Source organism: Pinus tabuliformis, chromosome 4_2 (assembly GCF_031772625.1).
Source record: "Pinus tabuliformis cultivar Carrire ecotype Pingquan chromosome 4_2, CPIR1, whole genome shotgun sequence".
NCBI classification, from domain to species: Eukaryota; Viridiplantae; Streptophyta; class Pinopsida; order Pinales; family Pinaceae; genus Pinus; species Pinus tabuliformis.
Window position 1 is genome coordinate 262045713 of NC_142304.1, and position 15594 is coordinate 262061306.

Below are 15594 nucleotides of genomic sequence, written 5' to 3' on the forward strand. Positions count from 1 at the left end.
AAGGTTATTCCCAGGTGTCGGGAATTGATTTTGGTGATATTTTTTATCCTGTTGCCAAGGTAACTTCTATTAGATTACTTTTATCTACTGCTGCTGCTTTTGATTTTGAGGTAGAACAGATGGATGTGAAGACAACGTTTCTTCACGGGGATCTGGAAGAGGAAATCTACATGAAGCAACATGAAGGCTTTGCAGTGAAGGGTAAGAAAGAACTGGTATGCAAGTTAAAGAAGTCCCTGTATGGGTTAAAACAGTCACCAAGGATGTGGTATCAGAAATTTGATACATTTATACGGGGACTTGGTTTTACCAGAAGCAAAGCAGATCACTGTGTGTATTTTAAATTAATTAGTGACCGTGTTATTTATCTGGTCTTGTATGTGGATGATATGTTGCTAGTTGGAAATGACAAAGAAATTATCCAAGATTTGAAGACCCAATTATCTTCCAAATTCGACATGAAAGATCTTGGTGCTGCAAACTATATTTTGCGCATGGAAATTAAAAGAGATCGGGCAAAGAGGAAGCTCTGGTTAAACCAGAGGAAGTATGTCAAGACAATACTGTAGAGGTTTAATATGCAGGATAGTAAACTGGTGAAGGTTCCTATTCCTGTAGGTGTGAGGTTATCTGCTGAACAATGTCCTAAGACACAAGAAGAGGAAGAGGACATGTCCCGTGTTCCATATGCAAGTGCAGTCGGTAGCCTGATGTATGCAATGGTCTGTACTAGACCAGACATTGCACATGCAGTGGGAGTATTGAGCAGGTTTATGTCAAAACTAGGAAAGGAGCATTGGACAACAGTGAAGCGGGTTTTCAGGTATTTGCGTGGCACTAGTGATTATGGTTTGTGCTACCAAGGAAGACCAGGATTGGACAGAGTGTTGGATATTCGTGGCTTTGTTGATGCAGACTAGGCTGGAGATCTGGATCAAAGAAGATCTACAAGTGGGTATGTGTTTAACCTATTTGGAGGTGTAGTCAGTTGGATGAGTAAGAAACAATCTGTAGTGGCACTATCAACTACAGAGGCAGAATACATGGCAGCCACTCCTGTAAGCAAGGAAGCAATTTGGTTGCAGAGATTGTGTTCAAGTATGGGGTTAGTACAGGAAGCTATAAGAATAGACCGTGACAGCCAAAGTGCAATTTTCTTGGCAAAGAACCCTGCATATCATTCAAAGACAAAGCACATTGATGTTCAATATCACTTTGTGAGGGATATGATAGAAGACAAAAAGGTGTTGCTGGTAAAGGTGGACACTTTGAAGAATACTATAGATGCATTGACAAAATCTGTGAGCTCTGAGAAGTTCTCTTGGTGTAGAGAGACAATGGGCATTTCAGGGTTGGGAAAATGATTAAGCTCTCTTGTGGCCCCCTGTGGAAAGAAAACAATAAGTGGGAGAATGTTGGGTTGTGTTATATTCTTTCCACGTAGTTAACAGGGGGTTTGAAGGGCACCCGTAACCCCACTTTATGGGGTTCGAGGCAGCGCCTTGGAAAATTTTGGTTTTGGACCCTATGTTAGGTTGGGTAGACCCAGCTATGGTTTTGTGCATGATTTTCGCACATGTTTTTGGACGTGATGGTTTTCGGTCCATGGTATTGGATGCGATGGTTTTCGGTCCATGGTATTGGATGCTTCAGCATGTATAAATATGTATTGTAACATTGAAAGGAACATAATGAAAAATCAAGCTAGTAGTCCTGGTTTTGGGATCTAGGGGAAAATCTCTATGTATATGTGTTTTATGTGTTATGATCTCGCATTGTTTATTTTCTGTGTTTTAGAATTCATATGCAGGTAATTTCTGTATGGGGTTAAAACCTACATTCTCCTCCTCCACTTGCATGTTGAGTTTTGGAAGCTCAAAGGAACCTTCACATGGCCAACCGATTACTCCACTTGTTTTCATATTTCGAAAGACTCCTTGTGCTTTTGGGCATGATGATATTTCAATTATTTAAGGAATTAAACATTTATTTTTATTGCTATTAACCACCAAGTTCCCTTTTTCAAATTTGTCTCCATGATTTGACAACAAGTGAGCCTTTGTGTTGTTTTGTTTCAAAATATGAAAGACTTCATATTGTTCAAATTTATAAAACAAGTCTCTTATTCTTGCAAATAAAGTCTTCAGCTTGAAATTATTAGTGGAGGAACAATTTTGTAAATAAAAGATGAGAGAAGAGTCCCCTATTACAATTAACTTCGTGAATTTAATGATAGTGGTTGGAGTAGGCTTTAATAAAAGCTACAGGTTTCTGCTTGATTATTTGAGGCTGAACTTAGACCCAAGAAAACAAAAATTCTATTTTTCCTCTGGAGTCATATCTTACCCCTACTCCTATTACCTCTTATTTAAAATACTTACCTATAAGAGTAAAAGAATTATCGTGTTAGCGATCACACATAATCTATAACACTTTTGACCATGTCTCACTAGGGTGACTAAGATATTACGACTCGTTGATTTACCGACTTCACATTTCTCTTAAGCTGCTATATTTTTTTAATTATTATTGTAAAATTTAATTTAAAATAAATAATTCTAATTACTGAATATAAAATTAGTTATTATTCCTTTTTAACATATTTAATTAACCCTTATTTATAAAACTTATAATATTAAATATTTAAATTTTTATTTAAATTTATAAAAAAGAGTGAACATCAAATTATCCTTTTTCATAATGTTATCACATATAGATGGGAGTCCACCCTAATTTATTTAATTAAAACAACATTGCATTAATGAAACGCTTACAATATAAATGTGCAAATTTATCTCACTCTTACACATCCATATGCATCCTTAGGCAACCCAAGTTTCATAGAACTCAACTCCTCGAATAAGTTTGAGGAGACCTACTAAGTTATATTGAACTACCTATTAAACTTTTCTAAAACGTTAATTAAAAATAAATAAAATAGTATTCAAATGTATTCCCTTTAAAATTGCTGTTAAACCCCTTCTCTAACCCCTCGGCCTAAGTGCAAGTTTGAACTGTTAGGAAGATGCTCCACATTCGACTTGGTATCGGCGTGGGTGGTGATCTTCAAACCAACAACAGAGCTTTTAATGTGTTTGGGGGACGCTTGGAGTCGAAGTAACAGACAAACGATGGTGGCATTTATAGGTCTTTAACCCTTTCGCCGGATCTGTATTGCATGTCGGATGTTGGGAAGCATTGGCGAGCTAATTGGTGAGAATTGGCAGTGTTCTTTGATTCCATAAACCATGGCGATAGAACTGAAGCTGAGCAGGGTGAATCGCATCTATCACCCCTCGGTAATGTCTACTATTCCCAATGCTTAATTTCCATGAATTCCAGGAAATAGCATTCAACGAGATCTAAGATGCGATAGTCGTCTTTCAAATCCCAATTTTCAATATCTGATTAGAAAAATTCAGTATCTCCTTATGATTCAATGTTAAGAACATATTGACAAGTTTCACTAATTTTCTTAAAAATAGCACAGTGTCACTTCATTCTTAACAAAGTGAAATAAAATCTTCGCACACTGGGAAGTGGACCTGAGGTTAGTATTAAAGTTTTCCACTGCCTAGTGAATTGTACATTCTTTTGATCTGTTTTTTTTCTGCTGTGCCGTATAGGAGGTCATTGATGGAACAGTGGTCATCACCACTTCTACATCCATTTCTCATCAAGGAATCCGTGTTAATATTAATGGTTGTGTTAGTTTACAGGTACATAATTTCTAAAAATTAAAAGAATTTTGAATACTAAGTGAAGTAAAATCTCTGCTAAAAGGAATTAGGATTCCGTGGTTGTTATTTATCAGAGGTTGCCACTGTCTCACAAGTATCATATTTCTATGTTAGGATTTATTTCCAGATGAATACCTGTTCTTTACAATCATTATTTCTTATTTACGTATGTCCATTATGTACCTTTGGAAGTACTTTCTTTTTAACAGATGGCGGTTTCTATATATTAAGGATTTTATAATTTATTCCATGTAGAATAATTTACGGGCTAAATTGGTTCTTATTACGAAATGTCGTCTTAAGCTATAAATGTTTGATTGCTTGGCAGCTTAGCTCAGGAACTATTGGAGTAATTGAGTCTCTCTACAGCTCCATAAAGCCAGTTTCCATTATGTAAGTTTGATATGCTAAACTTTTTCCAGCAAAAGGCTGTATACAGCTCACACAATACAACACGTCTTCCTTAAAATATGAATGTGCACATCCCTATGTAAAGAGAGTAAGGAAGTTTTCTTAGCCATGATTTGATTATTACGAACAGACGGAATGATATTGCTTTTTGGTTCAAACATTCTTAGCTAAGTTAATTTCAATATAGGTGCTCCATATGCCATATGCCACGTTGTTTGAATATGACTTCAGGTAACGCGTGACCAAAAATTGTAAGCTGAAAACAGCAGGAACAGGTTTTTGGGAATGACAGTAGGTGGTGTTTCATTAAGGGCAGGAAACCTGGGTAAACATCTTTGATAGATGGTAGGAAATAGGAGATATGTCAGGATACAGGAAAGGAAGGTTCCATCAGAAAATGGTATTCTCCCATGAAATGGATTTTATTTTATTTTTCAAGTAATTTTTTTTTCATGAAGCAATGCTTTGACTTTTCATTTGTTCCCTCATCACTAGGTTGTGGACAACGAATGTTGTTCCTTCTTCGCATCTTTAGGTCCATGCGTCATTGCTTTACCATGTTAGTACCACCTCTCACTTTCCCTTAAGCATTTTCATCATTTCTGGCCTATTATGCGCCCTGCACAACACCACCCAATGTTAGCCTATCATCCGGTATGATCTGTAAACTCCTTGGTTATTCCAATGGTCAGTACAGTACATCACAGCAGATCTTTTAATTTCAATAAGTATACCTCTATGCAGTATATACTAAGGTTCGGCGCAGCTGTGTGGGGTGCATTTTATTCTATTATTCCTCTTATTACAATTGTTCCATTCTCCATATTAGCACAACGTATTGCTTCTCCTGAAGCGTTTGTGTCATCTCCTGCCGTGAAAATTTCTTCATTCCTTGACTCTTAATGTGAAACACAAATTTCACATCTTTGACTAGAGGTTTCCAGGGTCTTAACTCTCTGAATTTTCAGCCTTAGGGCTGTTATAAAATATAGTATAAAACAACAGTGGAAACAGTACAATGTTTCACTTTCTAAGAGCCCAATCTTCTAGGAAATCCAAGGAGAAAAGATACCAAACAAGTTGGACGAGTTTTAACCCTTTAGGGCAACATATCCTACATAAACCGGATCGGAAATTTCACTTTTACAGCAGTAATAACAGCAGGTATAGCGGCAGGAAAACAGCTATTATATTCTTCAATGATGATGTCAAGTCACTTCTCAATTTCCCTTTTGCTCATGTCAAATCATCAAGACATATATATGTTATATAATTGCAAATAAAAATACATGAACAACATATATGTGTAAAAATCAAATATGGAAAATGCACAAGTTTTAGATTACTGAAAACTTCATAAATATGCTCAAGTTGAACTACATGTATATGCCATAGACTTCTCGCAAGGCTAGCACAAGTCCACTAGCAATCGCTAGCATGAATAAATTTTGCATTTATTCATGATATGACAAGCTATTCATAAGTTGGGTAATGCAAAATTTACCACCAACCTTTTGGACTCCCCGCAACTGGTGACACTCTTCCTTATTTAACTTTAGCCAGTGAATGGAACCGACGATGGTGATGGCGGTAACAGAATTGCAATCATTGTGAAATGGCCCATCTATCAGGTCCGTTAGTTGATGGGACTGTCTTGTCGCTTGTCGGCGCTCACAACCTTTGTTACTTCCACATTGGCCGGTGGCGATAGACATACTTCAGTTGCCATGAACAACTCTATTTGCCGGGTCCGTTAACTATCATGTCCATTGACATTTTTCAACCTCACACTTTCTCGTCATGCTGATAGCGGTAGACAAGGTTGCAATTGTTGTGGATTAGCCCATATGTTAGGCTCGTTAATTGATGAGACCACCTAGTGTTTGTTGGATCGATTGGGCAAAGGTTTTGTTGAGAAACCAAGTGCTAGATAGATTAAAGTTTGATTCCTCTTACTTTATAATTACTTGTGAATATTAGTTGCCTTCTTTTAAATTTATGTTCTCTTCATCAAGCAATTATACAAAACTTCAAAGCACAAAGATCATAAAGAGACAGAGAACACCAGAAATTAGGCTCCAAGCTAGGGCAAAACCCCACAAGGGGGAAAACGCAAAAATCCTCTTTTGATAGAATTAGATCAAAGTGAGATATCCAAGACCCAAGACCAAGACCAAGATAGTCACAAAGTTCCCAAGTCAGCCCTCCTCCAAGTCACCTCCAACAAAGTCAAAGTCAACAAAGTAAATGCGGTCAAATCTATGAAATTTTGGTCAAACCACTGAATTGTCGGACCTACAATAGATGGCCGAATTTCGGCCTCTTATAACAACCTCAGAAAAATCACAGAGCCTTTGCATGTGTGGGCACAATTAGGGCAGAAAAGTTTGATCTTCTTTCTCCTTTGACTTGTCTCTCTCTCCTTTGTCTTTCATTGATTTTTCTTCTTTCTTTTGCACAAAAATCGAGGTGTGATGATGAGTGATGATTGGCTCTCCAAGTGGTCGAATTAACTTGTATTTATAGCTGTCCAGGAGGGTCGAAATGGTGTCACATAGGCTAACTAGTCAAGGAGGGCCGACTTGGTCTTTGTGATGACATTTTTGACTTTTGACTCATAAAATATTCTTTTTGACTCAATAGACCCTCTAAGCATGAAGAACATGCTTTGGCTAGAAAAATAATAATTGAAAAATAAAAAATGTAAGTAGTGTCGGTCTTCATAATGTAATAAAATGTTCTTTTTTATCATAATATAATCAATGATAAAAAAGAACATTTTATTGCATTATGAAGACCGACACTACTTACATTTTTGATTTTTCAACACACCCTCTCAGCTAGGGAGGTATTCATAATGAGTCATGACACAATAGGATATTCAACTTGAAATATTCATATAAGAAAGGATCCAGATTGGTAAGTATCAATGATGATTTACATCATCATAGCCAACATTTTAAAAAGAATTAGCAAGGCCTTGACTAACAAGCTCTATCTCTCCATTAGATCAGAGCACAATGCTGGGAGGCAAAAATTTGGACACCACTACCTCTCAGGTACATACCCTACCTGGGTGTTCCTAAGATATGACCTCAGAAGACGATTTCCTAATCCAAGGAAAAGTACGTCCTGCAGACCATTCTTTACCAAGTACATGTATCCAACTTAGGATGTTAATCCTAGTCAATCACAATACATGACTCAAGAATGCACATCCCTGATGTTTTCCCAATCCACTATTCTCCAAGCTAGTCCCTTTACTAGGCTTTCGACTAGTAGTCCTACCCATAGTACATGACACATGGAGAATACAGTATCCACCCTCACTCCCTCTCAACTAGGGAGGAGATATCCACAAGCCCACACTTGTCTCACAAATACTCAAGCTTCCTATTAGGAGGAGACTTCGTCAATATATCTGCTATCTTTTCATCAATGAATATGTACTATAGCTTCACGACCCCATCTTGTACCAAACTTCGAATGTACTGCTTCGTCCTTGCATGGAAAACCACGTCCTTTGTTAGCTTTATACAGCACTGGTTGTCACAACATGTGGTAGTAGAGTCCAAAGGTCCATCAAACAGATCTGCAAGTAACTTTCGGAGCCAAACTACTTCTCGACCAACTTCACAGGTTGCTATATATTCTGCTTCAGCAGTGCTTAATGCAACTGAGTCTTGTTTTTTGCTTATCCATGAAACCATAGTGGATCCTAAACAAAAACAACCACCGATAGTACTTTTCCATTTGCTTCACTGCCTGCCCAATTTGAATCTGTGTAGCCCAATAACTGAATCTCATTGCCTACAACATATCTTAAGTAATGATGTATGGTCCCACAGAGATATCTTAAGATGTGTTTAGCTGCTATCCAATCATCATGTCTTGGATCCATCTGAAACTAGCTAAGAGTGTTCACTGCAAAACATATATCTGGTTGGGTGTTTACGAGGTACATCAAAGATCAATTAGCTGTCGGTAGATTGTTGGATTGACAAAACTTGAATCTGAACTCCTTAACTTCTTCAAATTGGTAATCATAGGTGTTGCCATAGGTTTACTATCCATCATTCCAAATTTTTGCAAGATCTTGATCACATATTTTTCTTGACCAAGATAAATCTCACTGGGCTTTTGCCAAACTTCGAGTCCCAGATAATAGTGCATTAGTCCAAGATCTTTCATATCAAATTCAATTGCTAGTTCCTTCTTACATTGACGAATATGATGCTCCACACCTATTATCTGTAAGTCTTCCATGTAAAGTAATATGATCACAGGCTCATCCTTTACCACCTTGATGTAGAGATTTGGATTTGCAGTACATTTGACGAAACCAAGTCTTAATAGATAAACATCCATTCTAGCATACCATGCTCTAGGTGCTTGTTTCAAGCCATATAGGGTCTTCTTTAACCTACAAACATGAGTTTCTTTTCCATGCACATCAAATTCTTGAGGCCGCTCAATGTAGACTTCTTCACCAATTGTGCCATTCAAAAACGCTGTTTTTACATCCATTTGATGAATGTTCCATCCCGTAGTAGTTGCAATAGAGATGAGAGATCTAATTGTTGTGTACCTGCTGTTGGATCAAAAGTTTCCTCATAGTCAATTCCTTCTTGTTGAGAGAATCCTCTTGCCACAAATCTTGCCTTATATTTGTCAATACTCCCATCTGCTGCATGCTTGATTTTGTACGCCCATTTGGAAGTTACAATTGATTTGTATTTTGGTCTAGGAACAATTTCCCAAACATCATTTTTCATTATTGATTGGTATTCTTCTAACATTGCATTCTTCCATACTTGATGTTCGACTGCCTTTTCATAAGAGGTAGGTTCTGCTTCAATAAGTTTGGTCATGTAATGCTGCATAACCTGAATATCTCTTGGGTTTCTTGCTTTCTCTGAATGTTCCTTTTGCTGCTACATGTCCTTTGGCTTCTTGTAGAGTTGATCTTAACCAAGCTGGTCTTTTTTCGAGTTTTTGGAATGATGACTGGTTGTACAGGTTCACTTGGTCCTTTTGGTTCTTTGTGATGATTAGATGTAGGTTTTGGAGGATTGTCTTGCCTTAGACTCTCTTCATTGGGAAAGATAATTCCTTCTTCTTCACCGAAGTCAATGGAGATATCCTTGGACTTCTTGTATGCAATGCTTTCATCGAATGTCACGTCTCTGCTTACGACGTTCTTCCTTGATGTAGAGTCTATATGCTTTGGATGAGGTGTCTTATCCAACGAAAATACCTTTCATACCTGTAGGGTCCAATTTATTCCTTTTGTCCTTGGGAATATGAATGTATACAGGACATCCAAAAATTCCGAGATAATCAATATTAGGCTTCTTTCTTATAATGTTTCTTCTGGGGCCATGTTGTCAAGGATTCTGTGAGGACTTCTATTTTGGATGTAAACTACTATCATAGAGGCTTCTCCCCATAAAAATTTGGGAAGGTCTTGGTCATGTAGCATGGCTTTAACACATTCTTCAATGGATTGATTCTTCCTTTCAGCTGTACCATTCTCTTGGGGATTGTAAGGAACTATTAGCTCCCTCTTCATCCCAGCTTCTTCGCAAAAGGTTACCATTGTTTGATCTTAGGGTCTTGATCTTCTTTTCTGTCATATTCTCCACTTTTGCCTTGAACTCTTGAAACTTTTCAAATACTTCATCTTTGGACTTTAGGAAATATATCCAAGTCTTTCTAGAGTAATCATCAATGAATGTTACATAGTATTGATGACCTCCGAGTGATTTCTTAGACATAGGGCGACAAACATCAGAGTGGATTAGCTCCAAGATTGCCTTGGATCTTGTGTCACTACTAGGGAAAGGTTTCTTTACATTTTTCCCAAGGCACACCCTTTACAAACTCCTTCACGCTTTTTATTTAATTGGGGTATATTAGTAACCATTTGATTTAGGGATGGCAACATTTTGTAATGGAGATGACCATACCTTCTGTGCCACAACTCACAGGGATTGATGTGTAAATGTACTAAAGCTTGAGGAGGAGGAGTTAGAAGCCTATACAACCTCCCCTCACGAATCCCAATTCTCCTTGCATTTTCCATACTAGATCCCTTGCCATACTATTACTTTTCCATCAACAAAAGCTACCTTGTCTCCTTTATCTTCTAAATAAGAAATAGAAAGGAAATTCTTTTTCAAACCTGGAACATAGAAGATGTTGTTGAGATGAATGTTCCCTCCGGACTCTAGCTCTATGGAGTATATGGAGATATGAATTTATTTTGATTATGGAATAATTATCAAGCCGACTAGCAACTCATGTAGGCTCAGAAGCCCAACAGTCGCATCTATTCAATCATCAACATTTGTATATAAATACAGGAGGTCTTTTCCTCATTTGGACACACTCTCTCATCACATCTCTCTCTCTCCTGCGCAGAAAAGAGGCTCTTCTCCTACTGCGCAGAAAGGGACTCTTCTCTCACACGTGTGGAAGGAAGGACACAGATTTAGGGCTACAACTGCAGATCGGAAGTTTGACCAGCGTTGACCATCTTTCTCTCTCTTAGAACTGCACTGTAGGTGGAACTGACTCTCCTCAGAAGGCCGCATTTTTTGGTGAAGGAATCAAGCCGATCCGACGGTCAGTTTGCAAGATATTGTCTGCCCTAGTTGAGGGTTGATCTAGGGTTTGCTGCTGCTGATGTAAATCAGATTTATGTACTATTTCTCTCTGCTGAATTATTGAAGATAAAAGAAGATTTGATCAAAGGGTTTCCCCATATTGGGGTTTGTCCCTGGCTAGCCGCCACATCTTGTGTCTCTTGTCTTGGCTTGTTTTCTATCGATCGTTTAATGTTCTATCTGCACTTTACTTAATGTACATGTGATTGCTAATCTGTGGATAATAATAAGAAAAAGAAGTAAACTGCTCTAAGCATAGAACATACCATAACTAAAACCCTCAAAGAGGGAAACAATCCACGGCCTGAGCCAACACGGCCACTTCAGGCAATTTATTAATAAAAGAAAGAAAATATACACAAGCTTCTCTCATGAACGATTACCCTACAAATGACCCTCCATGCTCTTTAAATAGAGATCATGGACCAATCAGGTGTTAAGCCACGGGTCAAGTGTCGGTAATTCCGAGGAGAGAATGAACTGTCAGATCACTTCATGTCTAGAACATATTGTGATCGTCAGATTGTAAGTTACAAATGTACATAGTAAAGAAACACACTTTACCTAGCTCTACACTAGACCAAGTTATACTTAACTATTTCCTATGTGTCGGAATATCCTAACACGCACAGTAGAGTTGGCAGCAGTACAGAATCAGTAGCAACACAAAGACTTCAGAGGGTCACCGCAGAGACTAGCAACAGTCAGAATTCCAGCAACAAATGCATCACGTTGAACACCTTTGGTTTAGTATTTTGGATGGTTTCTTAGTTGCAACAACAACAGATGAGAGGGAGTTGCAATGCAGATGCAGTTGGTAGCAACATGTAGAGTTAGCAACACCACAGATGCAACATTTGCGCAATAGTTGATGGGCAGTGATGTTAGAGATCAGCAGCGCAGAGGGAGATGTTACAAAGTCAGGGTGATGCTTTAGCAGGTTGCATTACTAGAGCACATTCCTCGCTAAGAGGGAGTGTTGATTTCTGGTAGCATCAGATGTGCTCTAAGCCTCAAATTTGTAGGGAGGCTAGGACACATGTATTCCAGAATACATAGAAATCGTTTTGGGAAATTCCACCTGGAAGAGGTTTAATTAAAATTGTTAATTATTTTTAATGGATGCCTAAGTCTAAACTTAGGAAACTAAAATAATTAAAGTGTATTAATTAAATTGGGTATGAGTGTTCTAGAAGAAGATGAGGATCAAGCCAAGATGATCTGAGCCATTGATTAGAATCTAATTTGGGCCGTTGATTGATCAACGAGAATATTATAAGAAAAGGCTTGATGGGCATTTGGAAGACACATCGAGTGAGAGATCAGAAATTGATTTTCTCAAGAGAGTAGTGTAGTAGTTGCAGGAGAGGTCATTGAGGAGATTTCTTGCAGTGAGGGGTAGGGATAGTTTTCCAGTTGGAGAGTTTCCTGATCCTGGTATACATTGCAGAGGAGGTAGAGAGAGATCCAAAAGAGGCAGCGCAGAGCTTCAGAGGAGATTCGAAATTTGCTGGAGAGTCACGTTTTAGAGCCAAAAGCCGAGGTGTGAGACCGGAAGGGCAGAGAGTCGAAGTTCCAAAGGTAAATTGACCAGCAAGAATGGTGACGTAGAGCCTAGTAGTGTGATGCTGAACTGCGTAGGCTGACACAGAGGCAGTGTGGGGCTTGCCATCCAGAGCTTGGATTAGTATTGAATCTCGAGTGATAGTGTGAGGTATTTCTCACTAATTTCTCTGAAAATTAGATTCTCTTTATCGGATAGCCAGTAAGGCATCCAAAGATTGTATTCATAAACTACTGCATAATAATACAAACCCTCAGTTGTTGCACCAGTTTTCCGCATTGGGTATTTTCCGGGAACATTTGTCCAAAAACAACGGTGTCAATTTTGTGTGTGGTTATTTCTTCTTGCTTAGTTCTTGTTTCCGCATATAATTTAATTAGTGAAGGCTGCAGTCGTATTGACTTTGATATTTACAATGTAACACAGTAAATAACTTGCATGAATTAACAAGTAGTAGAAATAATATCAGTTTGTTGCAGTAGGGATTTGGGTCTCCAAATTCTCACAGGCAGGAGCAGGATAGGTCCACATACACTGAGTCGATTGCGAGTATCAGATACTCATCTATTGGCTGCCTTCAGGTGGTAGTTATTTGGCACATGTGGCTTCCAACAGTCATTGGTACTACATAGTGGCAGACATAGGGCAGTTTGGCATGCATCATATTAGTTCATGATATATGGGGCCTATATATTGGTTGCATGCAGGGACTAGGGATGAGGAACAGACAGATTCCAACAATTGTTAGAGCTATGCCACAACAGGTTTGGCTAGGGGATCTAGGGATTCAGTTGGTTGATAGGCCATTCCATCTTGTGAGGAGTAAGACCATAGCACAAGGTGATCTAGCTCACTTTGGGGTTGACACATGGGGGATCACTGAGGCCTCCATTGTTTAGCGAGGCAGACTTCTTCAATTGCAGCTCTGGATCGAGACTAGTGGTGGGTGGGTAGATATTGACATCATAGAGACATTTGGGCAGGATGAGCTTTGCCTTCGTCGATATTTCGCCTCTAGGTTTCAGGGGAGGAGGCTGCAGTGTGCATACGATGGGCAGCCTATTCAAGTCAGAGTGGCGTAGCGACAACATGGTGGCACTTTTCTGAGATGAGCATGGGACTCGAGCATTGTAGTAATGTGAAAATTTGCTGCAATAATTGATTTATTTCTCCTACTTATTTATGATAAGTTATTTACCAATACTTCAGTAAATACCAAAATAAATTCAGTTGCAGACTTCACAAACTAGAACTGAAAATTAAACGGCAAGAGAAACATCAGCAGATAAACAATCACATTGACACACTTGTTTTTTGACAATTCTCCCCGGAAAAACCCAATGTGGGAAAACCGGTGCAGCAGATCTGAGGATTCTTATTATTGGCAATAAATATTTGAATACAATCTAGGATGCTCATCTAGCAATCCTTTACAGAGAAAATACTGGTGGAAAATCTGAGTGAGTTTTACCTCACTTCACCCGGCAGAATTCTGGCTAATCCAGCACAAGATTAGCTAACCCCGACTATTTTTGCGCTACGTCACCTTCTCTGCCCTCTGTGTCAGCTTTCTCAGTTGTTCCGACAATTCCTGACAGTTCTAGCTGTTCCGACAATTCTGGATTTTGCATTATAGATAGCTTTTCTGCTCTGCGCTGGCCCTTCTGGCTCTGCGTCGGGACTGCATGGGCCCAGACTGGCCCAGCGTCAGCTACCCCGGCTACTGCGTTGCCTCTTTGCAAGCTCTCTCTACCTCTTTGTTCTGTATTTTCCGAAAAGTCCTCTCGGATTCTCTCTGCTCCTCAGCTGCAAGATCTCCCCAATCGATTTTCCTCCTGAGAACTTCTCACCTCCGAAAATTGATTTCCTCAATCACTCTGTGTATTTCCAAATGAACCCTAAGCCTCCATTTTATACTTTTCCTGTTGAGTCTTCAACGGTCGAGATTAAGTCTCTAATCCACGACTATGATTAAAATATTATTTGATCCGCCTTCTAGATCATTCTCACCCATATTTTGAAATTTGATTAATACCCATTAATATTTTAATTTCCCTAAGTTTAGACTTAGGAACTCCATTAAAAATATTAATTATTTTAATAAAATACAATCCGGGTGGAATTTCACCAAACGGTTTCTGGGTTCTTTAGAACTCATGTGCCTTCGCCTCTCCACCAATTTTCAAGGCTAGAGCACTTTCGATGCTACCAAAAAGTAACAAGTACTAGACAACTCAATGACCTTTAGGGATGAGTTGACTGCTAGAGGGGGAGAGTACTCAAATTTTCCATTGGGCTTCAGTGACTCGCTGATGGCGTGGGGGACTTCATCAACATGGTAGGTTGGTCAATAGGAGGATATCAGGAGGAGCTCACGCGGGAGAGACTTCGTCCCCACAGGGATTGGGCTGTATCTTCAGGAGTTTACTCTTGGTGTGCATGACGTGGACTACGTGGTAGGGCAGCTTCATGGAGACTTGGAGAGAGTCCTACATTATCATGATGCTCTACTTATTGATAGTATGCAAAGGGCTTCTGGAGCTTATACCTGGTTGGACGGTGAGTGGAGCAAGGGGTGCTTCACATTGATCAAGATGCCTTAAGATCCTGGTGTTGAAAGATTCTTTCATGATTAGACAATGTAGAGATCGGGGCTGAATTAGTGGCACATTTGGGACCATGGTATTACTGGTGATTAGCAGGCAGAAGGGGTGCTTGTTTTGGCATTGCTTGAGGGCAAGCAAATTTTGGCGGGGAGGACTGTAATATCCCAATTTTTTGAGCATGGGAATTTTGCCTAATTTTGGTGATATTATGTAAAGGGGGAAAATATTATTTTGGAGAAAGGTGGCAAGTATTATTTTATTGGAGATTGGTGGCAAATTATTACTTTATTAAAATGGAGGCAAAAGTCACTTAGTGAAAATGGCACCCACCAATAAAATAATAATTAAAAAAGTAGTCTAGAAGCATGGGGAGAAATTATAAAAGGAGGATGGACTCATTTGCTAATCATCTTTTGACTATTACATTTCACCTTTCATCTTCTCTTGGGGTTGTTTAGCACAAGAAGAAAAGTGTTGTTTAGCACCAGGAATTCTAAGCGGAATTCCACCTCTATCTTCAGTGAACTTCGAGTGTCACCCTAGGGGAGTAAGGAGTCCATCTCAGGGCTTCTCTAGGAGTTACATTACATACTATTTCTAGCTGG

The 15594-nt window shown here is 38.9% G+C and overlaps 1 protein-coding gene across 2 annotated transcripts in view; it reads left to right on the forward strand.

Annotated features, from left to right (window-relative positions):
* The first annotated feature begins 2976 nt into the window (after positions 1–2976).
* Positions 2977–15594, forward strand: part of LOC149168988 (Vacuolar protein sorting-associated protein 26) — a 326812-nt gene continuing 314194 nt past the window's right edge. For both annotated transcript variants that reach the window (XM_089428502.1, XM_089428501.1), the window contains exons 1-3: positions 2977–3299; positions 3627–3719; positions 4069–4133. In XM_089428502.1, the coding sequence (XP_089284628.1) occupies positions 3249–3299; positions 3627–3719; positions 4069–4133 (209 nt within the window). In that variant the 5' untranslated portion in view covers positions 2977–3248. The remainder of the gene's footprint in view (positions 3300–3626; positions 3720–4068; positions 4134–15594) is intronic.